This window comes from Labeo rohita, chromosome 20 (genome assembly GCF_022985175.1).
Source record: "Labeo rohita strain BAU-BD-2019 chromosome 20, IGBB_LRoh.1.0, whole genome shotgun sequence".
In the NCBI taxonomy this organism is placed as follows: domain Eukaryota; kingdom Metazoa; phylum Chordata; class Actinopteri; order Cypriniformes; family Cyprinidae; genus Labeo; species Labeo rohita.
The window spans coordinates 19,776,751-19,804,728 of NC_066888.1; the positions used below are offsets into that span (position 1 = coordinate 19,776,751).

Genomic DNA, 27,978 nt, shown 5'->3' on the forward strand with positions numbered 1-27,978 from the left:
TCATGTATTTATGTTCTAATTTAGTAATAAAATGGTAGGTGTGACAACTATGACTAAAAATTCTTAAGAAGTGACTTCTCTTTGGTTCCATCTTCTTTTGCCGCTTTTTGTTAGCGGCTAACTGGTTAACTGAAAGGCTGTTGGTAGATGAGTGCTAGTCATAGTAAGATTACCGTTTACTGCTTACGTGTTCAGCCCACGTCCAATGCAATCTGTAGGCAGAGTCTTCTGCTTAGTCTTTTCCCCTTTTCTTTTTTCACTGTAGCCAGGCAAAAGGACTATTTTATAATGCAAAATTGTTTGCCTGTGATGTGTTAATGGGAGAACAATTAACTAATTTCTAAACGGTTGCTTTGCCTTTGTGTAAACCTTAAACAGTACTGGTTGTGGTAGCTGTATTTTCTCCAATTGTAGTGATTTGATTTGTTTCTTTTGAAGGACCGAAAGGACATCTAGTGTGGAGTGCTGGTACTGCATGCCTTCACTTGACTGGAGATTATTGCTTGAAAGAGGATTTTTCCTCTGTTAATTAATTACTCGTTAATGAACTCCCAGACTTAAACTGTTGTTATTATTATTTCAAAAGGGAATTGATGTTTTTGCTAAATTGTTGGGGTACTAGAATGAATGCAAATTAGACTGTATGAGATTTTGTGCTCAGTGTTACAATAACATGGTATTGTTTTAAATGTGAGCTGCACTGAATATTATGTAATTACTAGCAGGCCATTGTACTATTCTTCCCTTTTAAACTGCATCATAACACAGAGAAATCTTTCTTTTTCTTTCTCCATCTTCATTTTTAGGATGACTTGGACCCCTTTCATGATCTATTGGAAGAGCAGCAGTATTCAGGAGACGTGTCTCTCCCCAGTCCTAAACACAAATATGCTCCCTGCAAGGAAAGCAAGAAGGAGCTCCTCACGTAAGCATATCAACTATGCTGTATAATGACTATGTCTTGTTGTTTGGCATGATTTTTTAAATATTGCTGTGTGTAGATTAATACATGAAATTAATAATTGAATTCAGTTAGGTTGCATTAAATTGATCAAAAGTGTGTGCTGTTTTCAGTATTGACAATTATGGGTCACTTGATGTGTCTTTTTTAGGACAATTATTACAGATCAACTACAGTGGCGTGCGAAAGTTTGGGAACCCCTTGCAGAATCTCTGAAAATGTGAATAATTTTAACAAAATAAGAGAGATCATACAAAATGCTTGTTAGTTTTTATTTAGTACTGTCCTGAGTAAGATATTTTACATAAAAGATGTTTACATAAAGTCCACAAGACAAAAAATAGCTGAAATTATTAAAAAAAACCTTTAAAAGTTTGTGGTTCTTAGTACTGTGTGTGGTTAGCTGTATGATCTACAAGTGTTTTTTTGTTTTGTGATGGTTGTTTATGAGTCTCTTGTTTGTTCTGAACAGTTAAACTGAGCACTGTTCTTCAGCAAAATCCTCCAGGTCCTGCAGATTCTTCAGTTTTCCAACATTTTTTGCATATTTGAACCCTTTCCAGCAGTGATTGTATGATTTAGAGATCCATCTTTTCACACTGAGGGCAATTGAGGGACTCAAAAACAACTATTAATAAAGGTTCAAACATTCACTAATGCTCCAGAAGGAAACACAATGCATTAAGAGCCGGAAAATGAAAACTTTTGAAAAGGAGGAAGATGTCCAAATTTTTCTTCTTTTGTTGAAATATCATTTTTTTTTCTATGTAGTACTGCCCTTCAGAAGCAACAAAAGATACCTGCATGTTTCCCGGCAGACAAATTAAGTACAATTTACCTTGATCTTCAAATTCAAAAAGTTTTCACCGCCCTGCTCTTAATGCAGTGTGTTTCCTTCTGGAGCATCAGTGAATGTTTGAACCTTTTTCATTTTGTATGATCTTTTTTATTTTGTTAAAATTATTCACATTTTCACAGATTCTGCAAGGGGTTCCCAAACTTTTGCATGCCACTGTGTACTGACAACCGATATTTTGAAATGATACATGTCTGGTGTAAAAACAAAGAAAGAAAATTAAATCAAAATTAAGAATAACAAGGGTTCTAAGAAAAATTGTCTTTAAATCCTTTTAAATGATCAGTTTTGAAAATCTCTGATACCGATAACCATAAAAATACTTAATACTGATGCCGACAATCGGTCAAAGCACCAAATCAGCATATTAGAATGATTTTTGAAGGATCATGTGACACCAAAGACTGGAGTAATAGCTGCTGAAAATCACATAAATAAATTTCAGTTAAAAAAATATTTAAAATAAAAATGCACAGAAAAAAAAACATCTTTATAGAAATAATACAATTTAAAGATATTTTAAATTGTAAAAATATTTCACAATATTGTTGTTTAATGGTATTTTTGATTAAATAAATGCAGCCTTGGTAAACATAAAGAAGACTTTTTTTTCCAAAAGAAAAAAAAAAACTTTTTCAACAGTGCACACAGCCTAAAAAACTGGTTCTGAAATTATTTATTCTTACTAAAGTGATATAATTCTGTTAAAAAATAGATGCTAGTTTTCTTTAGTTTATCTCTTCTTTGCTTCTTCTATTTTAACAGTTTGACTTAATTGAATACTGGCTGCTAAAACGATTTTAAATGTTTCAATAAAAATGTAAAGTTATTATCAGTTAAATGTGTTTTTTTTATTTGTATTGTGCTGCATATCATCTTGGGCTTACTATATAAGGAAAAACTATTATTTATGAATGCCATTTGCAAAAATACACTATTGGCAGGCAGCCATGGCTAATTAATTCAAGTATTATTCGGCTGGTGATATGATCTTAGCATCCATGTACAAGAAAACTGCTTTTTTTAGGCTACTACTAAAGCTCATTTTTTCAAAAGTAAAATTCATTTATTTGCATACCAAACTTTTTAATGATAAAAGTGACCCTGAGTGCACCTTAATAATGCAGCTGTTCTAGTATACCTTGCCTCATGCTTCTAAAATCCTCTCTTAAGGCTATCAAGCTGCCAACTGGCTGACAAGGGCATGCGTGGTATGATGACATCTAACTCCCAGGATCTGAAGTAAGCCTTCGCGCTCTCGTGTTTACACGGCACCTCAGTTGACCCTCAAAATGAGGTCTGTATGAGGTTACGCTAATCTGTTTCATGTTTTCATTGCTTGCAGGTGTCCTACTCCTGGCTGTGATGGCTCTGGGCATATCACAGGCAACTACGCCTCACACAGAAGGTGAACACTCACAAATATGCACATTTGATGTTATACTTCACATAACGTTTTAGCCACCCGTGGTTTCAAAGAAGTGCAATGAGAGGCCCTTGGCATGTTTTGGTAAATCTGTTTCTTGCTCTGAAGTCTGTCAGGTTGTCCCCGGGCAAAGAAGAGTGGTATTAAAATAATGCACAGTAAGGAGGACAAGGATGACCAGGAGCCAATCAGGTGCATTTTTTAAAATTCCTTCAACTATCCAAAGTAACTGAAAGTTGAATTTTGCTTTTTGTAACCTACAGGAGGTTAAAATTGGCAGGTTACTGAGGACAGCTGCAGAAGGAAGTTGACTATGTGTGTGTGTGCTTATGTGTGTGAACTCTTTGCCCAATGCCTTTAGGTGTCCTGTGCCAGGCTGTGATGGCCAGGGTCATGTGACAGGGAAGTATGCATCTCACCGCAGTGCATCCGGCTGCCCGCTGGCCGCCAAGCGCCAGAAAGACGGTTATGTGAACGGAGCGCCTTTCTCCTGGAAGTCTGGCAAGACAGACGGCATGACCTGCCCCACCCCAGGCTGCGATGGCTCAGGCCACGTCAGTGGCAGCTTTCTCACCCACCGGAGGTATATGAGTGTGTGAGCGTTTCTTAGCTAGGCCATTATATAGCAAGAAATTATTTTCTTGCTATATAATTTGTATTTTTGCATTCGTTTTAATAAAAATAATTTAACATTCTTAAAACGTGATATGTTTAATTGCGTTGTTATTGTTAACTAAAACTAAACTATTAAAAATTAGTTTTCGGTAATGTAAATAAATCTGAAATAAATATTAGAAAATAAAAACTTGAATGTAAACCAGAATTTTTGTTTTCTTAACTGACTGAAAACAATATGTTTAAAGTACTGAAATAAAAATCGAAATTAAAAAAATTAATACAAAAGTCAAAAGCAGGACAAAATTAATAAAACTTCAAAAATTAGAATGAAAATAACTAAAAATGTAAAAATAAAAGCTAAACTTAAAATAGTAATAAATACTATAGTAGTACTATAATGTAGTACTATACTATATGTACTATAATATAAAAATAATATATTATTTATGTTTATACCCTGATGGCATTTTAATTTAATCACTTTAATTTAGAGAATAAAAAAAGAGAGAGTTAAAGGTTAACCTTTTTAAGGTTAAGGGATTTTTTAAAGTTTATGGTATAAACAAGAAACACAATTAGCCAGTGAAGTAAGAAAAATAATATTCAAGATATATTCTCTAAAACATATCCTATTATTATAACATTTTCCTGTTATATGTTGTTTTGAGGATGTTTAGATATTTTACTAGATATTTTAGATATTGCACTTTTATATACTTTGAAGCAACAAAGTATTTGGTTAGTTTTTTTTTTCCTTTAAGCAGTTTTAATGCAGCATACATATTTATTTATCCTTTCTTAAAGCCAGAGGAAAGGATTTGATTTCCAAAGTAAATCGGTTTCAGTCATATAGCCAGAAATCATTTAATCCATATTTTTTATATAGGTTTTCAATAAAAAATATCTCACCATCCTTAAAACATGATACATTTAATTGAGAAATTAAATTATCAACAGTGTTGTTATCTTTATCTTAAAAATAAACCTGTTAATAAATTGTATTATTAGTAATTGAAATAAAGCTGAAGTCAATAAAATATACATTTTAGAAAATGAAAACATAAATGAGAACAAAAAAGTTGCTTTGGCAGCCAAATGAAATAAGTTTAAAGTACTAAAACAACTAAATTAAAACTTCATTAAAACTTTAAAAATTAAAAAGAAGTTTTTTAATAATAAAAATATTTTAATATTTAAGATATATTCTCTAAAACATATATTATTATCATAAAACTTTCCTAGTAAATGTTGTTTTGGGGATGTTTAGACACTTTACTTGAAAACAAGACAAAGACGCATTTTTAAAAAAATATATTTTGCAATGTTTTTGCGCTTTTAAATACTTTGAAGCAATAAACTTGTGAAACGGTTCATTTTTTGCTTTAAGCAGTTTTAATGCAGCAGACATATTTTATTCATACCTTCTAAAGCCAGAGGAAAGGATTTGATTTCCAAAGTAAATCAACTTTAGCCAATAAACTAAATGAAAAAATGTACAATAAATGCACAAAAATGTTATTCTTAGCCTTGTAATATTATGTTACATTTTTTCATCAGCAGAATGGTTTAAACTGGGTAATTAAAATTATCGATTTGTTTTCTTTTATTGTTTGTACACCTGTAGTCTGTCCGGTTGTCCCCGTGCCACATCTGCTATGAAGAAGGCGAGGATGACCGGGGTGGAAATGCTCACAATCAAGCAGAGAGCAAGTAAAGGTATGTCATTTTTATTATATAATTAATAATGAAATTATATACATTTTATACTTTCCCATCAGTGGCATTTTTACAGTGAATTTCTCAATGTTCCCTTCCAGGCATAGAAAATGATGAGGAGATTAAACAACTGGATGAGGAAATCAAAGACCTGAACGAATCGAACAATCAAGTAGAGTCAGACATGATCAAATTAAGGACTCAAGTAAGAACAGTTGCCATCTATCACATCAAGCTTTGGCCATGTGTTCAGTCACAGAGGTGCATTTGTCTCTCTGTCTTCCTCCTCCCAGATCACCACCATGGAGACTAACCTGAAGTCCATCGAAGAGGAAAACAAGGCCATAGAGCAGCAGAATGACTCACTGTTGCATGAGCTCGCCAATCTCAGCCAGTCCCTCATCAACAGTCTCGCCAACATCCAGCTTCCACACATGGTAAGAGCCAACAGAAACGTGGCCTCATATACACTCTTAAAAATAAAGGTTCACATTGATGCAGTAGAAGAACCATTTTGGGTTCCCTGAAGAACCTTTTTCCATTATAAGGGGCTTTCGCACTGGAGGAACCTTTTCATAGTTCTTAGGAACTAGGAACATATTAAGTTTTACGAACTTCGTTAACTAAATTAGCTCCTACTTTAGAGTAGGGTCTAAAACAGAACTACCAGTGACACAAGTGTACGTTGATTGGCCAAACGCATACGAAACACTGGCTACCAGGCATTTTTAAAAAGCTGTGTAAAAAGATTTACTCCACAAACATGGAAAATAGCGACAATAATGGCATTTGGCTACCTGTTGTCTGCGGCGTTGTGTTGTTCTCTCAGCCTTGATGATATATAACACTGCAAATTGTCATAGGAGATTTAGACAGATTTTCGTGCTCTTTTAATTAGGGCTGCCCTCTAATAGTCGACTAACTGTTAGTTGACGAGAAGAGGTTTGATCAACCAAAATTTTATTAGTCGCTTAGTGGGAGGAAAATAAATCTACAGGAAGTGGCAAAGTCACACAGTCCGTAACGGACGGATCGTTAAAGGAGAACTCCACTTCCAGAACAACAATTTACAAATAATTTACTCACCCCCTTGTCATCCATGATGTTAATGTCTTTCTTTCTTCAGCCGTGAAGAGGAAAACATTTTTTTGAGGAAAACATTTCAGCATTTTTCTCCATATAATGGACTGATATGGTGCCCCATTATATGGAGAAAAATGCAGAAATGTTTTCCTCAAAAAACATAATTTCTTTACGACTGAAGAAAGAAAGACATGAACATCTTGGATGACAAGGGGGTAAGTGCATTATATGTGAATCTTTGTTTTGGAAGTGGACTTCTTCTTTAATGCATCGTAATACATCTTTCGATTCTGTAAAGACTCTACATTTGTTTGTGTGCACTCACAATAACAGCAAAACATTGCGCTTTTGTAAAATAATGACGTGAACAGGATGTGCTTTCTGCCGTCTTGGTCTCTTACTTAGAACGCATCAAAAAAAATTAACCAAAACTCTATGTATACTTGCCTTACAGACATGAAAAATATATCTATGGAGTGCGAAATGTCAAATTAACCAATTCAGACGAAAAACAGTCTCAGATTATGTAATGTGTATTAAACATGCATACAGTACAGGCTTATCCACTACTATGGAGATGACGAATCTGTATTGTTGACTTCATCTCTTAAGTCCAAATCAAAGAAAGCACTAGTTTATCAGTCACTTCCAGAACAAATATTTACGGATAATTTACTCACCCCCTTGTCATCCAAGATGTTCATGTCTTTTTATTTCTTCAGAATAGAAATAGTTTTTTTAAGGAATCTCCATATAGTGGACTTCTATGGTGCCCGCAGGTTTGAACTTCCAAAATGCAGTTTAAATGCAGCTTCAAAAGACTCTACATCGCTGTTTTACCTTTTTTTTGTAAAGGGTGTTTGACCCTCCTTGTGCGTTCACTTTAAACACTGAGTCGGTACTTCTGCAGCGATGTAGGACGATTTTGAAGTTGGAGGAGAAAATGAGATGGGAGTTTTTTGACATACCCTAACTGTATTGACCCGGAACGCACAGAGTTTACGCAGAGCTAGACAAGACAAGCATTTGAGGTTTAAAAGTATATAAATGGAGAAAAATCCTGAAAAGTTTGCCTCAAAAAACATAACTTCTTTACGAATGAAGAAAGAAAGGCATGGATCTTTCAACATCTTGGATGACAAGGGGGTGAGTAAATTATCTGTAATTTTTGTTCTGGAAGTAAACTTCTTTAATCCAGCCTCTGTACTGTTTTTCCCTGACACATTCATAATCATTACTTCTGCCACTGTGCTGTGGCAAGCTTTATGCGTGCACCTGAGCGCTTATTAGTCTATGTAGATAATTAAAGGCTCATTATTATGATTTCAGTGGTTTATTAATAAGCGTGCGATTAGTCTAATGCTCAAAATGAATGACTACTAGCCGACCAGAAAAGTTTTTAGTCGAGGGAAGCCCTAGTTTTAATCACGTAAATTGTGCGTTTACATTACATCTCCATTATCGTGAAACCCACGACACACAACAAAAGCAGTTCTGATCACACCATCCTCCATTCACCGTTTGTAAATGGCACAAAAAAAAAAAAAACGTTGATGTCGGACACTTCAGAGTGCGAATGCAACCAGGTAAATGGCCTGAGGGGGGGAATTGGTTCCCTAGGAACAACAATGCTGGCTAGTTCCTAGAACTGAGTTCTTAGAACTACACGGTGCGAAAGTGCCTAAAAACAACCTTTTGTGTAATAGAGAGGTTCCATGGATGTTAAAGGTTCTTCATGGAACCATGAATGCCGATAAAGAACCTTTATTTTTAAGTGAAAGGGTAAGAAAATATCAGTGATCAAGGGACTATAAACTCAGGACAAAAGTGTTTATATAATTGCAAAAACCTAAATCAATTCAAAATAGTTCTTAAAGTTTGTTACGATTTCACCTACCAAAAATGTTTATCTGCTTAGAATAGTCTTTTAGCTCATAAAGCGTCTTGTTGAAAGTCAGGGCCTGAGTCTGCATTTCAGAAGCTTCCAGCAGGGATGAAATTCTGGTTTCTATTGTTTCTCCCATCTGCTTCTTTATGTCTGTTGTTGAGTTCCTCGCAGTTCCATATGCTTCTGTGCTGAGGTCACTCCCCTTTACCGACCATTGTAGAAAAACAACCTCCACTCCAACAGCTGCTTTTCAGTTGAGTAACAACATGGCCGCTGTGGATCAGATTCTCGCATACACATTGAGCCGGGGCACGATTGGACAAGCCCCGTTGAAATGTGGCAGCCATGTTAGTAAACAACTGAAACACGTCTTCTTGAATATGGCTCCTGAATTCTCCACCCCCACTGTTGATGGATGCTATTTAGATTGTGCACGAGGGGTCCTCAAGCTGCACTAACATCAGACGACTGTTGCCTGTTCATGTGTCATGCCGCTCGAGCAGAACTTCTGTACTTCCACGTGTAAAGTCAAGTATGTCCGTTTTATTGAGACCACTGACCTCTGGCTTTTAGCCAGGCTAATAGTCTTTTCTCTACACCTCTCCCTTCTGTAGAAACCGATGCCACTGAAAGAGGCCCCTGTTAAAAATTACTGCTGTTTACAGATGCCCCACAGAGTAAGAGATTCATTTTCCATAGTCTAACTTTATCCTTCTCCTCACTATCATTTTCCTCCCCCTAGTCCTCCCCCTTTTGTAACACACAGTACGATGTGTATGCATCACAAAGGTCCATAGAGTGTATCAGTGCCACACATATTGACATAATCCACTTCAGGGACTAGCCATAAGAAAGCTGGGGTTGCAATATGAGCCATATTTATATTTCTGGTAGTAAACTCATGTTATTATCGTAAAACACATTACTTTATCAGGCACAGTGATGCTCATCGATATCTGTCTGCTGTTCATGGCGATCTGTTCGATCTCACTTGTGAATGCCAGTATTACCTACATACTCATGAGCATGAAACTCACACCAGTGCATGCATACATAATGTATGTGCATTCAAATTTTTTTGTTATCCATCAGATATATATATATATATATATATTTTTAGAGACAGCGTAGTAATCTTACGCAAGCCCTGCATTTCAAGAGATGTACTTTCTACAAAAAAACCCTAGCTTATATTTAGCTTAAAAGGCAGCTTTGTGGAATTCATTCCTCCCTAAATATACCCTCTTCCCCCTTCCCTTTCTGTCCCAAGCCTTGATTGTGTGTTTGATTGCATATATTCTGCTCGATTTGCTTTTTCGACCTCCAATGATCCCCATCTCTGTTTCACAGGAGCCGATGAACGAGCAAAACTTTGACACGTATGTGAGCACTTTGACAGATATGTATACTCACCAGGACCAGTACCAGAGCCCGGAGAACAAGGCCCTCTTGGAGAACATAAAGCAAGCGGTTCAAGGCATCCAAGTGTAGCTTTGTAGTAATGGGGCTCATGCGATCAGAGCGTTGAGAAACGAAAGAAACCCATCATGTAAAAAGTATGGATAACTAGTATGATTTTTTTGCTGCTGTAATTTATTGTATTATTTGGCATTATTTATGATTCTGTTATGCTTTTGACAACAACGACGAACAAAAAACCTACATAACTTATTTGTTGCCTTGCTTTAAGATGACGACTACCAATGGCAAATGTTTTGAGGAACATTCATGTTTTGTACATTTTTCATATGACCTGACATAATGTGATGTACTGTTTATAGCTGCTAATGTATGCACATTTTAGTGTATATGTATTTATTAATTGTAAACAAAAACCATCCATTATTTTAAATCTAAAGAGGTGCAGAGGGGATACATTGAGGGAATGTAAGGGCAATCAGCTTCGATCTGAGCTTCTCTTTATGGAACTAATGGGAACTAATGTGCTGTGCAGGCTGTTCAATGGGTGTACAGTGGTACATTTTTGTGGTTCGATTTTGGGTACATTTTGTAAAAATATTGAGAAACGTCGTCTTTCGGTTCCGAAATCATATTTATAGTGGTCAGTGTGGGCACTCTAATGCAGTACGTGTATTGTTTTTATTTTTGCTTGTTTGTTTAAATTTTTTCCCTCGTTTTAATTCCCAAAATAGATGGAAAAATAGAAAAAAAATTGTGAATGCAAACATCATGACACGGAAACTCACTGGTGTAAATCCCAAGAAATATTTCATAAGTCCATTCTCTAAATGTAACGCCCGGCCGGTCGAGGCCAAGAACTACAGAAAATTTCAAGGAGACAATCCAACATTAATTATTAATTTAATGATCGTAAAATGTTAGTGGTAGTAGGATAGAATATCAGCAATATATGATAACGAATCAATCATTTATTTAGATATGGGATGCAAAAGTTTGGGTATATGCAATTTCTTATTCTTACCATAGTAGAAAGCTGATGAATCTTTTTACTAAATGTAAAGTATTAAGTTTTATATAAATCTTTTAATACAGTCATGTTTTAGGGTTTAAACATGGGTGATCAAGTCCAAAAGGATGAATGCATTATGATTTAACATTTCTCATGTTCGATTTTGCACAGGGACACCTTTGTTTCCATGTTTTGGTGTTTTTATTTGTTTCAGGAGACCAAGGAGGTGCCCAGACGTTTGAATTGTGGGAAGTTTCTTTTTTTTTTTCCTTTGAAGAAAGTAAATCTGTGTGTGAATGTTAGTTTATCAGTGTGCTGGATATACAGGGTTAATGTCACCATCCATACGTCATTGTGTCATAGTAATGGAGCACTTGTCTTGTAGATTTTGTCCAAACAATCATGTAGAGATCCATCCGGTCACGAGTGCACAACAAATACGACTATATCAGCAATGCAAACTCATCATATTACAATTAGTGAACTCCAATCAGTATTAAGAGAGGTCAGCTTGCCTTCTGTGGTAACCTGCGATTTACTTCCATCGCTTATTTTTTACGTTTCTGAGAAATCAGCGGCACTTTAAGCTCTAAGAATTATGGAAATTGAAGCAGGAAGCATTTTTGATAATTAAACGATGAAACGGCGTGGCACGGGTCAAGATTACGGTAGCGTGTGGGCAGTTCCGGTCGTTCAGAGGGTTGTTTACTGACACGAACGCGTTCATATTACTTCACAATATCTTAAGGACATGTACAGTTATAGTCTGGGAACCCCCCTGTTTATTTTCATTTAGCCAAAGCCCGTTCGAAGCAACAAGCAAAGTCACAAATAGGGCTGATTTTCAGTGGTGGATTTTAAAGTTGTTTGTATTTATCGAGCATGAGTCGAAACTGTCACAGTGATTTTTAGTGTGAAATGACTCTGGTTGTTGCTGATGCTCTACGTGGGGCTTTGTTTCTGAAATCTATGATTTTGTATTATTATTATTATTATTACGACGACTAGCATTATGTTTTCCGAGAGCTCATGCAAATGGTGCTAGTCACTCTTATTTAGCGTTCTGTAATATCCAGACATCTCTTCCCCAACCACACCACAGCTTTGTGTATGCAGCTTATTTCCAAGATAGTAACGCTTTTACAACACTGATAGCAAAATACAATATCCTCTCATCCACTATCATAACTGATTTGACGGGAAAAGGGATTTTAAGCACAATTCCGCTGCTCATTTTCAGTTGGCACATATTGTACTATCTACTTCAAAAGGTTATCTGTGACTATTTAAATAGAAAACTCTATCTATGGTGTCACATGCTTGAATGCAGAATACTTTTCTTATTAATAATTGTGAAATCATCAGGTTACAAGTTTCCATTTCAAATGGATTTTAATTAACCATTTTAAACCAGGATTTTTCTATTAAAAAATAAAGAAAGAAGCATAGCTTTCTTAATGTCTCTTGCTCTCTTCCTCTATCCAGCTCTTTAGCTATCTTTTTCTCTCTTATTTTGTTTTTCAACCACATGGCATGATTTCTGTTGGTATGATACTTTTTTTGCTCTAAGTGTTTAAGATCACAAGTTGCAGTGATATTTCATTTTGAAATTGTGAAATTTGTACAATTTTTATCATGCTGGTGTTGACATCTCTTACTCAATAAAACTTGTGTTGCCACATTACATGTCCCTTTTATTCAACATGACGTGATATTTTTGAATTATGTTACATTACTTTGCATCAAGGATGCCTATGATACCTGGAGTAAAAAAAAATTATGAATATGCATTCGTCTCTGTGGCAGTGCCTGAAAGTACAGTACGTGACCTGGAGGCTATCATCTTTGCTCATGGGTGTTCATGTCGTGACTGATCATGCGTCAAAGACAGCAGAGATGGAAAAATTAGTCATTACAGTCAATTACAAAATAGGCCTGCAGAAATATGTTACGCTGGCAAAACATCCAAAATAAAATAATGAAATACAGAACATTTTTATGTTTCTTGGAAATGTTCATATTTGGTCAGAATGCTCAAATACTTTTGACCAGCCCTTAAAGATAAAACAGGCCTTTTGCCATCATGATGATACAGAACTAGTTAGGTATCTTGTTAAATGTCTTACGAGTGTGTATATAGTCTAGCTATAATTAACAGTCATTGATAGTCTGGCATACCCTTTACAGAAATATTTTATATTTATGTTTACTACAGCACTGGCATATCCATATTTTACAGAGTAGAAGGTAGGAGTTACTACATAACAGGAATGACCCAAAAATGTAATTTTGCTCTCTTTTAGTTATAGTTACACTACCAGTCAAAAGTTTTTAAACAGTAAGATTTTTAATGCTTTTTAAAGAAGTCTCTTCTGCTCACCAAGTCTGCATTTATTTGATCCAAAGTACAGAAAAAACAGTACAATTCTGAAATATTTTTACTATTTAAAATAATTGTTTTCTATTTGAATAGATTTCAAAATGTATTTTATATATTTGTAATTTTAAAGCTGAATTTTAGCTTCATTACTCCAGTCACATGATCCTTCAGAAATCATTCTAATATTCTGATTTGCTGCTCAAAAAACATTTATTATTATTATGTTGAAAACAGCTGAGTATAATTTTTTCCTTGCTAAATAAAAGTATATTTCTTTCCCCCCAAAAAATATTATATTCACTCCACGCTTTTAAATGGTATAGTGTGTAATGTTACAAACATAAATATTTTGATTTCAGATACATGCTGATCTTTGGATCTTTCTATTCAGAAAAGAATCCTGAAAAAAAATGTACTCAACTGTTTTAAATATTGATAATAATAATAAAAATGTTTCTTAAGACTAGACTAATGATTCAGAAAATTTAGCTTTGATCACAGGAATAAATTACCTTTTAAAAATATATTAAAATAGAAAGCAGTTATTTAAATAACAATAAATGCAAGCTTAGTGAGCAGAAGAGACTTCTTTAAAAATTAAAAAATCAAAAAAAATCTATAAGGACATGAATTTGATATGTTTGAAACGTGCTTTTTCTTTTTAAGTCCTGGAATTTTTGTGTCCTGGAAAAAAACTGAAGTACTCTTTGAAAACGTTTGACACGAACAATTGAATCTAGCTAGTTATTTCTACTTGGAAGTAAATTATAACTACCGTGAAGGTTTTACTCATGAATATTAATTAGAGAACGTAACGAGAACTCCGCAGGACAATCATCAAGCATTTTGACAATGACCTTTTTAATATTCATGAGCTAAGGCGAGCTCCACCACGGTCTAGTAGGCCTACCTGCAGAGAGCTATCTGTTAGGATTCCCATTCGTCCCAGTGGCAAGAGGGACTAACTGCGGAATCAGAGGAGAAACGTCTTGAACATACTGTAGTGTAGAAGCACAAGCTTACATCCATAATGGACCCATGTGCAACGCCGTGGACAGCCGCCAGGGTGCGCAGGTTTCCAACCTATAGTCACATGACACAAACTGAAGATGTCTGCGACGGAGGAGGACACGGAACTCAGAGATCTACTGATCCAAAACTTGGAAAACAGCGGTGTTTTGAATAAAATTAAGGTATTTTTATGTCAGTTTTGAAACACGTTTTAAGTCCTTATGAGGCTAGAATAATTCCTGTCTCATACGGGACATATTTTGTTTTCTAAGCGCAATGTTTGTTAGCATAGCATAGTGATGCTAAAGTTGTTATGGGTAACAAATGGACAACAGCCAGTGTTGTGACAACATTGTGTTATGACACAGCGCTCTTTTTTAACCTGTTTTTTTCTCTCTCATACCACTAAAGACCTACATTGTCATTGTTTGTCTGTCTAAGAGTTAAAGATGACAAGTTGCAGCGATATTTCATTTTGAAATTGTGAAATTTGTACCATTTTTATCATGCTGGTGTTGACATCTATTACTCAAAACTTGTATTGCCACATTACATGTCCATTTTATTTAACATATGTGTGTGGCAACATTGTGTTATGACACAGCGCTCTTATTAACCTATTTTTTCCCACGTACCTAGAAAGATGAGACTCACAGTGTCGTTATTTATATTGGCTGTATTAATATTAAACAAAACGTGTTGTAGTTAACCGGATAGTTACCGGTTTATTTTATTTTGATAAGGTGTTGGTCTCACAGGTATTAAGGAAGTCACCTAAAATAATCAGGCCAGAAGTAATCTGGTTTAACCTGTAATATAAAGCCTTTAATTAACTGTACCTTTTATATCTGTAGCTGTACATTAAAGTATTTCATTACCGACTAGTTTTGCATTTACCATGAGTCTATTTACTGCTCTACTGTTATAAATATGTTTAAATAAAGGACATATGAAGTGATGATAATGCTCTTTTTTTGGTTTACAGGCAGAGCTACGTGCAGCTGTTTTTCTTGCCTTAGAAGAGCAAGACAAAGTTGAGGTAATTATAAATAGCTGTACTGCATTTTAAATTCATTATTAATAGTATCTTTTGCTTAATTGCATGTTTGAGTGTTATTTTATTTGTCCAACATTCAGTGTCTCATATGTACTTTTTTAAATAGAATAAAACACCTCTTGTGAATGAAAACCTGAAAAAGTCCCTCAACACAAAGGATGGTAAGTATGAAATGCATAAAAAGGACTTTCGTTATTAGTTTTTTTGTCATGCTTTGATGAGGTGATGACTTGGGTTGTAACAAGTTGTAATACACTGCACAGTTTTTAAAATCTGGACAGATTTTAAAACACTAGGCATCATACACTTTGTAAATGGTTACAGAGAAAAACTGGACATCATACACTAAATGACAGACGATCACACATCAGATTTTCAGGATGTTCAGAAAACAGCAAACTCACGCACTCTTTGCTAAGAGATGCGTGAGAAATGACAATGGCTGTGTCCAAAATCTCTTAAGACAGGAAGGCATCAAGGCACGTCCGAATACAAATTCGGTTTCACTTCCTGTCTCCGGAGGTACCTTCTTCTGATCGAATTTTGAAGGCAGATGTATCCTTCGCTGCCTTTGATATACTACAATCCTGTGTGTTCCATTCCATGACGGTTGAGAAGAAAAATAAAGATGCCATCTGAAACTAACCTCTGGCACTTTTGATGTTATTTCTAGTGAGAAATCAGTATTATTTAGTATTTATTTAGTTATCATCAAAACTCATTTTATTTTGTTGTAGATCATTAAACCGTTATGCTGCCTCAGATGCCTGTCCGAAATCAGTTTCATGAGGTGCCTTCATGCAAAAACCCTGCCTGCAAAGTCATTGCCTGATACAGCAGTGAGGCTTTTGGATGCAGCCAATATGTGTTCAAATCAGCTCAAAATATCAAAAATGTTAAATATTCTCTGACTGGATAGAATTTGTGCCCCTCATACATGACATAATTTTCTGTGAAATCTGTCAACACAAATCTGAAGAATGACATTCATCAACTAGTGTCTGTTCTTCCCGACTACAAATTGGGGCAAAATATAGTATATTTCAGACTTTAATTTTCGCAAAATACTTAAAGGAAAAGTCCACTTCCAGAACAAAAATTTACAGATAATTTACTCATCCTCTTGTCATCCAACATTTCAGAATTTTTCTCCATATAGTGGACTTGCTGAGTGCCCCATAATGCAGTTTAAATGCTGCTTCAAAGGGCTCTAAACGATGCCAGCTGAGGAAGAAGGGTTTTATCTAGCGAAACGATTGGTTAATTTATATACTTTTTAACCTCAATCGTTTGTCTTGTCTAGCTCTGCGATACACATGCGTATGTGCATTCTAGTGATTAATCCAACTTCAAAATCATCCTACATCGCTGTTTTACCTTTTTGTAAAGGACATTTGACCTTCTTTGCACTTTCACTTTTTAAAAACTGGGTCGGTACTTCTGCAGCGATGTAGGACGATTTTTAAGTTGGAGGAGAAAATGAGATGAGAGTTTTCTGCGATATACATGCGCAGAGCTAGACAAGACAAGCATTTGAGGTTAATAAGTAGATAAGTTGTCAATTTTATTCTAAACAAAAATAACCAATCATTTTGCTTGATAAGACCCTTCTTCCTCAGCTGGGATCATGTAGAGCCCTTTTAAGCTGCATTTACTGCATTTTGGAAGTTCAAACTCTGGGCCACCATTGAAGTCCAATATATGGAGAGAATTCCTGAAATGTTTTCCTCAAGAAACATAATTTCTTAAATGACAAGAGATTGAGTAAATTATATGAAAATTTTGGTTCTGGAAGTGAACAACTTTAACAATCGAGTGGAAAAATGTAAAACAAAATGTCTGATATGTAGGCAACACATTATAGGATTTAGACTTTTTTTCTTTTATTTAATCTTTTTTTTTTTTTTTTTTTTTTTTTGTTGCATTTGTAGGTTTTCTGCATTTTCAGCATGTCTTGCTTTTTTGCAGGTCGCTTGGTAGCAGGTCTTATCACTGACTTCCTGCAAGTCTTCAATTTAGACTTCACCCTTGCTGTATTTCAACCTGAAATTAGTACGGTACGTCAGTGTTACATAATACACAACGCTGTAAGTGATACACAGTTTGACGCTGTCGTTCAGAAATTCATGGGAATGTTTGTTGATTGATTGATTTTGAATGTGCTGTGCTATGTCCTCTGTGACCTCAAATCTCTTTCATGTGAACTAACGTGCCTTACTACGTGTCCTTCAGCTCAATGGGCTTGACAGTCGTGAAACTCTGTCTAAAGAACTTGGCATATCAGAATCAGAGGTGAATAAAAACACGCCTCTCCTGCTAGAGTTGGTGAAGAGGGGCCGGCATAAGGACAAGACCTCCATTTTCACAGAGGTGATCTTTGATGCTCTGCTTTTCAGCCAGTCAGATTCATTCATGTCTTTCGGATAGTATGACTTTCTCTTTCTCCTTCCTTCTCAGGGAGAACGGTTGACAGAGAGAAGTTTTCCCAAGGTACTTTACCACCGCTGGCTGGTTCTGGCCCAGTCTATGTTATCTGTGTAGATATCTCAGTAACCTGTTTTTGCACCCACACGTACAGTAAGCACAGGTAGGGCTGATGCACTCTCAGGAACAGATCCAGTCACAGACTTGTAATAGTGCTAACCCACTTATATCACTTGTGGTTGGAGAGCACATCTCGGGTTGATTCGTATCACCAGTTTACCCACACATCATAAACCCCAGGCGAGTTATTCAGGTCACACAAGGGAAGGATGATGTAAATGAACATCTTTAAGTGGTGCTGCAAAAAAAGGTTTTCCTGTTAAGGTACTTGTGCAAAACAAGCTTGTCCTACTTCTAGACATTTAGTATTGTTTTGTGGGCTCCTTACGTGCATTTGTTTAATCAAGCCCATAGCGCTGCATGACTACCGTCATGTCAGACGAGACTTCAAATGCTGTAGTTTCATGGTTGAACATTGTGACATCCTGTGCACAAAGTGGCTGTCCCAAACATGCAATGTACATGACAAATTTGTTTAAAAAAAATAATTTTAAATATTAAAATCCAAAAATTCAAATAATTGTTATATTATATATATATATATATATATGTATATATTACAATCTGTTGCAATCAATACAGCTATATATATTGATATTCTTTTGAGTGTGATCTGCAGCGACTGTTGTAATGTTGTGAATGTTTTTTAGGAATTGTTGCCCCGTCAAATTGCTGATGCTCGCAAGAAATTTGACAGTCATGACAAGGTAACTTACTTTTTATTATTATTATTAATTAAATAATAGTTAATAAAATATACTATATAATATATAGCTGTTAATTTTAAAATACTACTATTTTGAAATTAATATTCTTTACTTTTTAGTCAATTATTTTTTTAATAATTATGTTACTAATTCTATCATAGTAAATCATTCTAGAGTAATTTGGTACGTAATAACCAAATGATGAAATAAATATAAAAACCTTTGTGAGTAATTTAGATTTTTTTGGGGTTTACAGAACAGAAGTGGTGAAATCAGCAGAGATGCAGTTATTGGCATTTTCGCTGATCTTTTTCCCCAGTTCAGCAGGTTTGTTTCAACTTTGTGGACTATGAGTGCCACAAACTCTAGGAAATGTCTGAATTTACTGGTACTGAAACCCTCATTTATGTAAGGACTGAAAGTGTTTACATCTTCCCACATTGTTGGTTTGCTCTTTTATAATAATGTCTGGTTGAGGTTATTGGCGTTGTGGTCATGGGCTACGTCATGACTTTGAAACAGTGCATTTCTGCAAACAAACCAGACTAAAGTCTCTTAAAAAAGATCATTATTAAAGATCAGTTGATTGTACTTAAAGCACTGTAGAGTTTGAATGGCCACATGTTTCACTAATATGATTTTTTTTTTTTTTGTATCTGCAAAAAAAAGAAACGTACTGGACAGTTATGTCACTGAGGAATTCAGAGCCAAAGACAAGGACATAAGTAATAGTAAGTATTTGAGATTTTTATTAGTTTTCCATCTTGTCATTCATTGAGAAATACACTAAAGATGAGCTGCAAGAGTTGCTAAAGTAATTTTGTCTTTCACTTCTTTGTTTCTGTTTTAACTTCACATAGCTGTAGACTTTCAAGACTTCCTGGGAATGTACAAATGCTTTTTCATTCAGTGTCGAAATGTGGTGAGTGTCCTCAAACACCTTCTAATTTCTTTTAGCACTTTTTGTGATTTCTGTAATGAGGCTTGTAATATCGCTTACAGGTTACCAGTGACAGCAGCGATGCACTTTACTCCTCTAGTAAAACTACTGAAGATAAAATCATTTCGTCTTCCTTCAGCAAGGTAAACTGACTTCCTGTCTTTCTTTGTTTGTTTCTCTATCTCTGCTTATCTTTTTCTCACACTCTCTCCTTTCACCTTCTGTCAAGATTATCATCTGTTATTTTTTGTGTATCAAATTCTGAGTTACTTTTTGTCATGTCTAATATTCTGTCTTTCGCTTACCTGTGTATGTAAAAAATAACAAACCACAAAGCCACAGCTGGCTTTTGTTAGCTAGTTTACATGCTAAACCTGCATTGTTTTTAAAATGTTAGTTTTACAGCATGGACAATTTGCATCTGTTCTAATTTCATATCATTCAGCCTGCAGAACATTGTTAGTTTTATGAATTGAAGATGCGTGGTGTAGTGTTGGGTAGCTGTGTAACTTGTGTTTGATTTATCGACACATCTTATATCGTGGGTTTATATCTTAGATGGTGGGTGATACCCCGTAGTAAATTCATGCAGTCATTATAGTTTGACTCACAAAGGGGAAAGGGGTTTTACCAGAGTGTAGGCAAGAGCCTATGACCTGCACAGGAAGTAGTGTCACACAACATATATTATGCGCTTTGAAATGGCCTTTAAAAAATGTGTATAGTCATTTTTGAAATATGAATGTTTTGAATAATATATATATATATATATATATATATATATATATATATATTCTTTTTAACATTTTTATTGTTTTTATTATGGTCCTAAATCAACAAAACAATCTATTAATGCCCTTAAAAAAAATTGTCCATTGTTAAAAAAAAAAATCTTTCTAAAAAGTTACTCCATGTGTCCAAATTTTGCTTGCATTTTTGTTGCGTGCAGTAGTTATTTTTGCATGTTTGTATTCCTACAACAGTTCTTCTTTTTTGGTTTTGCATATGTTTTTATTTTGTTCACTCCTTCCATATCAGTGTACGATTTAGTGAGGCTAGCATGTCATTGTTGTAAAAGGGAAGCTGATGGCTGTATATTCTGGTGCTCAGATACCCAGGTATAAAGGATTTGTTAAGCACAGTTCAGCGCAGGAAGAAAAGGCTGACCCAAAGGTAAAGCACACGTGAGTCGGCTCTGATATAGGAGCTTTTGATCAGCTCAACCATGTGGCTTCCTTTAGGTCTCGTAAATGATTCATAAATGGGTGGTGTGTGCACACATTTGGCTGTTATCATGTAGAAGTGACAAAATTGCGATTTGTGCTCCTTCCCATTACTGTACTGTACTCACATGCAAGTGGAAGTTCATGTCCCCAAGACAAAATTACGGCTTTGTATTCAAGATGGAGATGCGAAACTGGTGCTAAACGTAGCCCATGGTTGAATTGGAATCGTCTTAGCACTTGATATAGTAAACTGGCTATTGCAGAGCAGATTAATTCTAATACACGAATGAGATCAGTCTTTTCAAAAAGATTTAGAGCAAAGATACTGACCAGGCTTTCGCTAATCACCCAATACGTTGTGAAAATAAATGAATTAACACTTACTAACACCTTTTTATTAACCAGATTAAGCATGTGTCGTCTAACCTCTTGTACACTTCTCCTGAAACATCTCATCTCAAGTAAAACCTTTCTTTTGTTCTGTATAGAGTAATAAATCGATTAGAGAGTGGGTTGAATGACGTAGCATTTTTCTTAATGTGGGCCGGTTTCAAAATGGCCTTTTTAACAACCTACTATTCTTGTAACTTATGTCAGATGTTCGTTACTTGTAATCTTTTAACCATCTACAGGAATTCCCAGATAAAGTTTACTTGAGAATGTCATGTTTTAAAACCACTCAGGTCAGAGGAAACTCATTTTTCTTTTATTCTTTTTATTTTTTTGCTCATTATTGCATCTCACTTTTGTACACATAAAATGGCCAGGTGTTGGTTCCAAACTGAATCGTACAGGCAGTAACTTTACATGAACATAGCGGATGATGCTTATTGTTCATGTTGATTGCATCAGATGAAATCTGTCGCTTGTGGCTCTGTGATGTTATTAGAGCTTGTTGATAATATTGTGACTTTCCCATAGGCTGGAGACAGAAGACCTGGTGAAACACTGGGGTCTCAGAAGAACAGGGGGTCTGTTCAAGTGTCTGAAGGGTCAGAGGAGGGATTAGGTGATGGGAAAAGCCTTCCCACCCCACTGAGGAGAACACTTGAGTTTGAACTGGAGGATGAGGATGAAGGAGACTCGTTCTTTGATGATCCTCTTCCTAAACCTCAGAAGACCTATGGCGGGTAAGGATCCCTTAAACTAAGAGAAATCATCAATTATGGCTTCTCTTGTGGACCATTCTCACTAATAAAGTAACAGAAAGTCATTTTTAATAGAAAGTTGGGGATTAGAGGTGATGCATGTGACAAACATGTTGGTATTGAGGACTAGTTCACCCAAAAATTAAAATTACCCCATGATTTATATATATATATATATATATATATATATATAATATATATAAATATAAAAAGTCCTGGCCCTTTCAAGCTTTATAATGGCAGTGAATGGGTGGTGAGATTTTAAAGTCCAATAAAATGCATCTATCCATCATAAACAGTGCTCCAAATGGCTTTGTTGGGTTAATAAAGGCCTCCTAAAGCCATAAAGGCCTCCAAGATTTACTTAGCCTCAATCTTTCTTAGATTTATATGACTTTCTTCTTTCAGACGAATACAGTCAGAGTTATATTAAAAAATGTCCTGGCTCTTCCAAGCTTTATAATTGCAGTGAAAAGGGTGGTGAGATTTTGTTCAATAAAGTGCATCCACCCATCATAAAAAGTGCTCCAAATGGCTTTGTTGGGTTAATAAAGGCCTCCTAAAACCATAAAGGCCTCCAAGATTTACTCGGGCCTCAAGCCATCTTAGATTTATATGACTTTCTTCTTTCAGACAAATACAATCTGAGTTATATAAAAAAAAAATGCCCTGGCTCTTCCAAGGTTTATAATGGCAGTGAATAGGTGGTGAGATTTTGAAGTCCAATAAAGTGCATCCATCCATCATAGAAAGTGCTCCACATGGCTCTGTGGGGTTAATAAAGACCTCCCGAAGCAAATCAATGCATTTTTGTAAGAAAAATATCCATATTTAAAACTTTATAAACATGACCGTAGCTTCCGCTAACTGTCAAAAATAAAATGAAAGTTAAATGAAAAAATAAATTAGTAGAAAAATAAAAAAGTAAATATAATAATAGTTTAACTAAAAAACAGATGTGTAAATATATAAATCACTACTTAAATCAACAAATACATAGACAGTGTCTGTTTAATCCCTGTTTAAAATGTTAACAATAAAATACTAAAAGAAATAAATTTTTTTACGAATATTCCCAAGTGTGAAAGTGTTTTTTATTTAGCAAAAGGATAAAGAAAAGCAATAAATGCTATATAAAAATGAAAATAGAAATGTCAGTTTGAGCGCATTTATCACAGTCCTAGTTTGACTCTCATTGTGGGAGCAGATTTCCATTCAGAGCCTTGAACGATTGCCCACATGTTCTGCTGAAACCTGAATAGCAATAAAAACGAAATGATGTAAACCACTGGCACCTTTGATTGTAATTTCAGAAGTGTAGATCTGGGTTCTTCATGTTTTTGAAGCACATAACTGTAGTTCATTTTTTACTGTTTAAATATCACAAGCACCTGTGATGTCACATGTACAAACAAAAGCCTCAAATAACTGCTTTTAGATAAAGTCCAGAGAAGTTCTTTTGTTTTTCTGATCTGTATCTTTTTTTTTTTTTTTTTTTTTACTGCTGTCTCTTAATGCTGCATGTGCAAACAGCAGTTCATCTTTGGCAGATAAGCCTTATTTAGGGCAGAGGCATTCTGAAAAAACCTATAGTCAGAAAGAGTAAGTACTTCCTGTTTTCTGAGTGTATTTGACTTTGACTATGAGACATAAAAGGTAGATGTTGGAGCTTTGTTGTATGTTGCACCTTGTCCCTCTTGCTTTTTGTTTCTGCCACTTTCTTTCTCTCTCCCTCTCCCTCTTTCTGTAACTGTGTCTGTGCTCTGTATGTGTTTTCCCCTCTCGTGAGAAGTCAGCACTGGCAGAGGGAAGGAAGCCTGTCAGGGCGATCCTTATCCCAAATGAGGAGGGGCACTAGCCTCAATGAGTGAGTGTGCATGGAGAGATCACACTGCCATTCAAGCCCACAGCATCCATCTTAACCCATGGGTGCAAAATCAGGCTGTTTATTCCCATTGGGGCTGTTCATGTTCATACAGCAGTAGAATACTGTGGTCAGTCCAGTTTTATAGTTGACTTGCATTCACACAAAGTAAGATTATAAATGAGAGCAACATTCTGTAACTGAACTAGCTCCGTGTTTAATAAACAAATAAAAAGTCTCTTTAGCTCACCAAGCCTGCATTTATTTGATCCAAAGTACAGCAAAACAGTAAAATTCTGAAATATTTTTACTATTTAAAATAACTGTTTTCTATTTGAATATATTTTAAAATGTAATTTATTTCTGTGATTTTAAAGCTGAATTTTAGCATCATATAGTGTATAATTTTACAAAAGCTTTTTATTTCAGATAAATGCTGATCTTTAGATCTTTCTATTCATCAGAGAATCCTGAAAAAAATTTAGTAAACTGTTTTAAATATTGATGATGATGATAATAATAATCATGTGACACTGAATACAGGAGTAATGATGCTGAAAATTTAGCTTTGATCACAGGAATTAATTACATTTTAAAATATATTCAAAAAGAAAACAGTTATTTTAAATAGTAAAAATACTTCAAAATTTTCCTGGTTTTGCTGTACTTTGGATAAAAAAAAAAAAAATGCAGGCTTGGTAAGTAGAAGAGACTTGTTTAAAAAAAAAAAAAACATTAAAAATCTTACTGTTCAAAAACTTATGACTGGTAGTCTGTATCTCACAATTTCAAAAAAAAAGTCAGAATTGTGAGTTTATATCTTGCTATTCTGACTTTGTCTCGCAATTGCAATTACTGTATATATCCCACAATTATGAGTACAAAAATGTCTGAATTGTGAGTTTATATCTTGCTATTCTGACTTTATTTCTCAGAATCGCTAATTTTTAAAGATTTTATATATAAAATTGTGAGATGAAAAAGTCACAGTTACCTTTGGAAACATGCTTTCTTTTGTTACAAGTGATGACCACAAACAACAACCCAACAATTTAAGTCACAACTTTTAATAAATATGGTTGTCAAATGCAACCCGTGTGAATGTAACTATTATACCGTAGTCTTCAAACCTTAACGACATCTGATATTGTCAAAATGAAAATCGATCAACTGATACCAAAAGTACAGAAGTAGTGCAGTGACTACAATCGCAATTGTTTTTTTACCTTTTCGTTCTCCCTTCTTTCCTGCTCTGCATTTGCTCTGCATGTTTTGTATGTATCGCTCTCTTTCTTTCTCAGTGCCCCTGACCTTGTTCTTCTTGGTGTTATGTGTATGTGTATGTGTGGATGAACATACTCTTGCTCTGTCTGGCCTCAGCCTGTCTGCTATAGGCAGTGATAAAGAGGGAGATGGAGAGGACATGCTCTCTGACTGTGATAACAGGCCCAGCCCTGACTCTGAACCCAGGTGAGCTGGGCCATTTCCTGTCTGTCTTCTGCCATAACTTCCCTCTTCCTCCACTTCTCATTATATGGCTGTCACCTCACTTCACAAAGAGTCACATCCTGTTTGTTTTTTAGGAGAGAAGGCTTGGGCAGCAGTTTAGGAAAAGCATTCACGGCAGACGCGCAGCTAAAGAGTTCAGGAGGCTCTCCTGAGAGCAGCCAGAAAGAGCATTCATCTGACAAAAACGGTAGCAAACTGTTTGTGAAACTAAATTTGATTATTAAAGAGCATGTGCAGGACAAAAAGTGCACAAAAAACGGCAAATGAAGGGGTTCATTGTATACCACAAAAGAGGCTGAATAAGCTTTATTTTACAGTACATAAACATGATAAAACTGCATTCAGTTTATTCAGTGAATGAAAGATTTTGCACAAGAATTAGGCCATTCTGAACAGTTTCCATTACACAGAAAGAAAGCTGCTTCTGATACTGTTATACGTGCTATTTTTTTGTTTGTGGGAAGAGTTGACATATTTTAGTATGCCATCTATATATAATCTTTACACATAACCACTGAAGGTTTCTAAAAAAAACAAAAAATTCGGAAAACATCATGAACCATCAGAGTGGGATTGTCTTTCTGGATTGAAATTGAATCAACTCATGACGTACCTAAAGATTTCCCTAACTGATATGAATTTGACACTAATTAATGTCTTTTCTCCCTAATTATTCTTAGGTACGTCTAGTTTTAAAGATAAAGGTGTAAAAGAGACTGCATCCCCTTTGCTGGGTAGGATCTCCTCAATGATACATTCAGTATAGGGCTGTCAAATGATTAATCGCAATTAATCGCATGCAAAATAAATGTTTGTGTTAATTATTTAAATATAAATACACACACATACATGTATGTATTTAAAAGAATATTATGTATATATATTTATATGTAGTTTATATTAAATATAAACATTTTATTAGTGCTGGGCAACGATTAATCACAATCACAGCCAAAATAAGTTTTTGTTTTTATAATATATGGGTGTGTACTGTGTATATTTATTATGCATATATTTTGAAAATATGTATTTACGTGTGTATTTATATATTTATATTCATATAATTTATATATATATATATATATATATACATGCATGTGTATTTATATGTACATAATAAATATGCACAGTGCACAGACATATATTATGCACACAAAAACTTTTTTTTGTTAATGTATACATAATAAATATACAATACATACACATATATAAACACAAACTTATTTTGCATGTGATTAACTGAGATTAATCATTGCCCAGCACTGTTTTATATATAAATAAGTCTTTTCTTAAATGTGTGTGTGCGTTTGTGTATGTGTTTATGTAGACATAATAAATATACAGTACATAGACATATATTATATAAACACAAACTTTTATTTTGCATGCGATTAATCGTTGCCTAGCACTGTTTTATATATAAATGCATCTTTTCTTAAATATATGTGTGTGTGTTTGTGTTTATAAATACATAATAAATATACAGTACATACACATAACTTTTATTTTGCATGCGATTAATTGCGATTAATCGTTGCCCAGCACTGTTTTATATGTAAATACAACATCTTTTCTGAAATATGTATGTGTATATATATATATATGTGTGTGTATATGTGTATATATATATATATATATATATATATATATATATATATAATTTATATGTAATAAATATACAGTACATACACAGATATTATATAAACACCATCTTTTATTTTGCATGTGATTAATTGCGAATATTTGTTTGAAAGCCCTAATTCAATATTTTTTTCCCAATGGCTTTAACCATGAAATTCTACTCACTATCACATTTCTCATTTCTCCTTTCTAAAATGCTTTGCAGATGAAGACTATGACGATGACTTCAACAGGTAAAGAATGTGGCCATCAATGGTCTCATGTTATTTTTGCTCTGTCTGAATCCTGTTGATGTGTCATCTCTATCATTTCTCTTCAGTCATCGTTCTGAAAACTCAAAGAGCGAAGTGAGCATCGATGAGGAGATTGAGGAGGTGTCGATAGAGGGGCCTGACATCAGCGATAAGGTATCGTCTTCCCCATCCTCAAAAACGTGCCGTTACTCGTTGACAAAGTCTTTGATCATTTTTTAGATGAACTGTTCCATTATTGACATTTATAATCCAGTGTGAATGCAGCATTGATGTGGTTATTCTTAATGTCAGTTAATTATGGCTATGTGAAGAGGGACAAATGTCAACAGAGGGGCCTCATGGATAAGAATGCATTGTGTTAACGGCAAGAAGTGAGAGTGGCTTGTTTTGTTAATGCAAATATGGGCACTTAAAGGAGGCAGCAAGAGGAAGTGACATAAGTACACATTGTGTAACAAAAAATAATAACCTTTGACTTAACCTTGACTGTAATCTAATTCTCATTTTTTAAATTTTGTTTTCTCTCTCTCTTTTCTAGCTTGATGAAACCACTCAGGATGTGAGCGTCTCGCAGATAAGTTTGGGTGCCGACTACATGGAAGATGTTGCTTGATATCTAACTGTCAGTTCCTTATTTTATACTTTATGTATTTATGTATTTAGTTGACAAATAAATAATTAATTACAGTCTGACTGTTGACTCTTCCTGTTTTTTTGC

At 34.8% G+C, this 27,978-nt stretch overlaps 2 protein-coding genes across 17 annotated transcripts in view; both read left to right on the forward strand.

Annotated features, from left to right (window-relative positions):
- Nucleotides 1–12,660, forward strand: part of myt1la (myelin transcription factor 1-like, a) — a 78,808-nt gene extending 66,148 nt beyond the window's left edge. For 2 of the 3 annotated variants that reach the window (XM_051138677.1, XM_051138680.1), the window contains 10 exons: nt 807–925; nt 2,991–3,059; nt 3,163–3,225; nt 3,352–3,435; nt 3,605–3,826; nt 5,486–5,577; nt 5,679–5,782; nt 5,871–6,014; nt 9,163–9,225; nt 9,899–12,660. In XM_051138677.1, coding sequence (XP_050994634.1) covers nt 807–925; nt 2,991–3,059; nt 3,163–3,225; nt 3,352–3,435; nt 3,605–3,826; nt 5,486–5,577; nt 5,679–5,782; nt 5,871–6,014; nt 9,163–9,225; nt 9,899–10,039 — 1,101 coding nt within the window. In that variant the 3' untranslated portion in view covers nt 10,040–12,660. The remainder of the gene's footprint in view (nt 1–806; nt 926–2,990; nt 3,060–3,162; nt 3,226–3,351; nt 3,436–3,604; nt 3,827–5,485; nt 5,578–5,678; nt 5,783–5,870; nt 6,015–9,162; nt 9,226–9,898) is intronic. The other variant, XM_051138679.1, reaches the window with a different exon arrangement.
- Nucleotides 12,661–14,399: 1,739 nt separating this feature from the next.
- On the forward strand, nt 14,400–27,953 carry cep43 (centrosomal protein 43). 14 transcript variants are annotated; one of them, XM_051138698.1, is made up of 21 exons: nt 14,400–14,552; nt 15,356–15,409; nt 15,534–15,588; nt 17,396–17,484; nt 17,660–17,797; nt 17,885–17,917; nt 18,622–18,678; nt 18,935–19,005; nt 19,348–19,409; nt 19,539–19,600; nt 19,681–19,761; nt 20,729–20,791; nt 21,766–21,974; nt 23,526–23,594; nt 23,785–23,859; nt 25,237–25,326; nt 25,440–25,552; nt 26,046–26,099; nt 27,212–27,239; nt 27,326–27,413; nt 27,799–27,953. In XM_051138698.1, the coding sequence occupies exons 1-21, from the start codon at nt 14,469–14,471 to the stop codon at nt 27,871–27,873; spliced, it is 1,650 nt and encodes a 549-aa protein (XP_050994655.1). In that variant the 5' UTR covers nt 14,400–14,468; the 3' UTR covers nt 27,874–27,953. The 14 variants fall into 14 exon arrangements, with proteins under 14 accessions (XP_050994655.1, XP_050994656.1, XP_050994657.1 ...); XM_051138699.1 differs by having other exon boundaries at nt 23,529–23,594; XM_051138700.1 differs by lacking the exon at nt 26,046–26,099.
- The last annotated feature ends 25 nt before the right edge of the window (nt 27,954–27,978 follow it).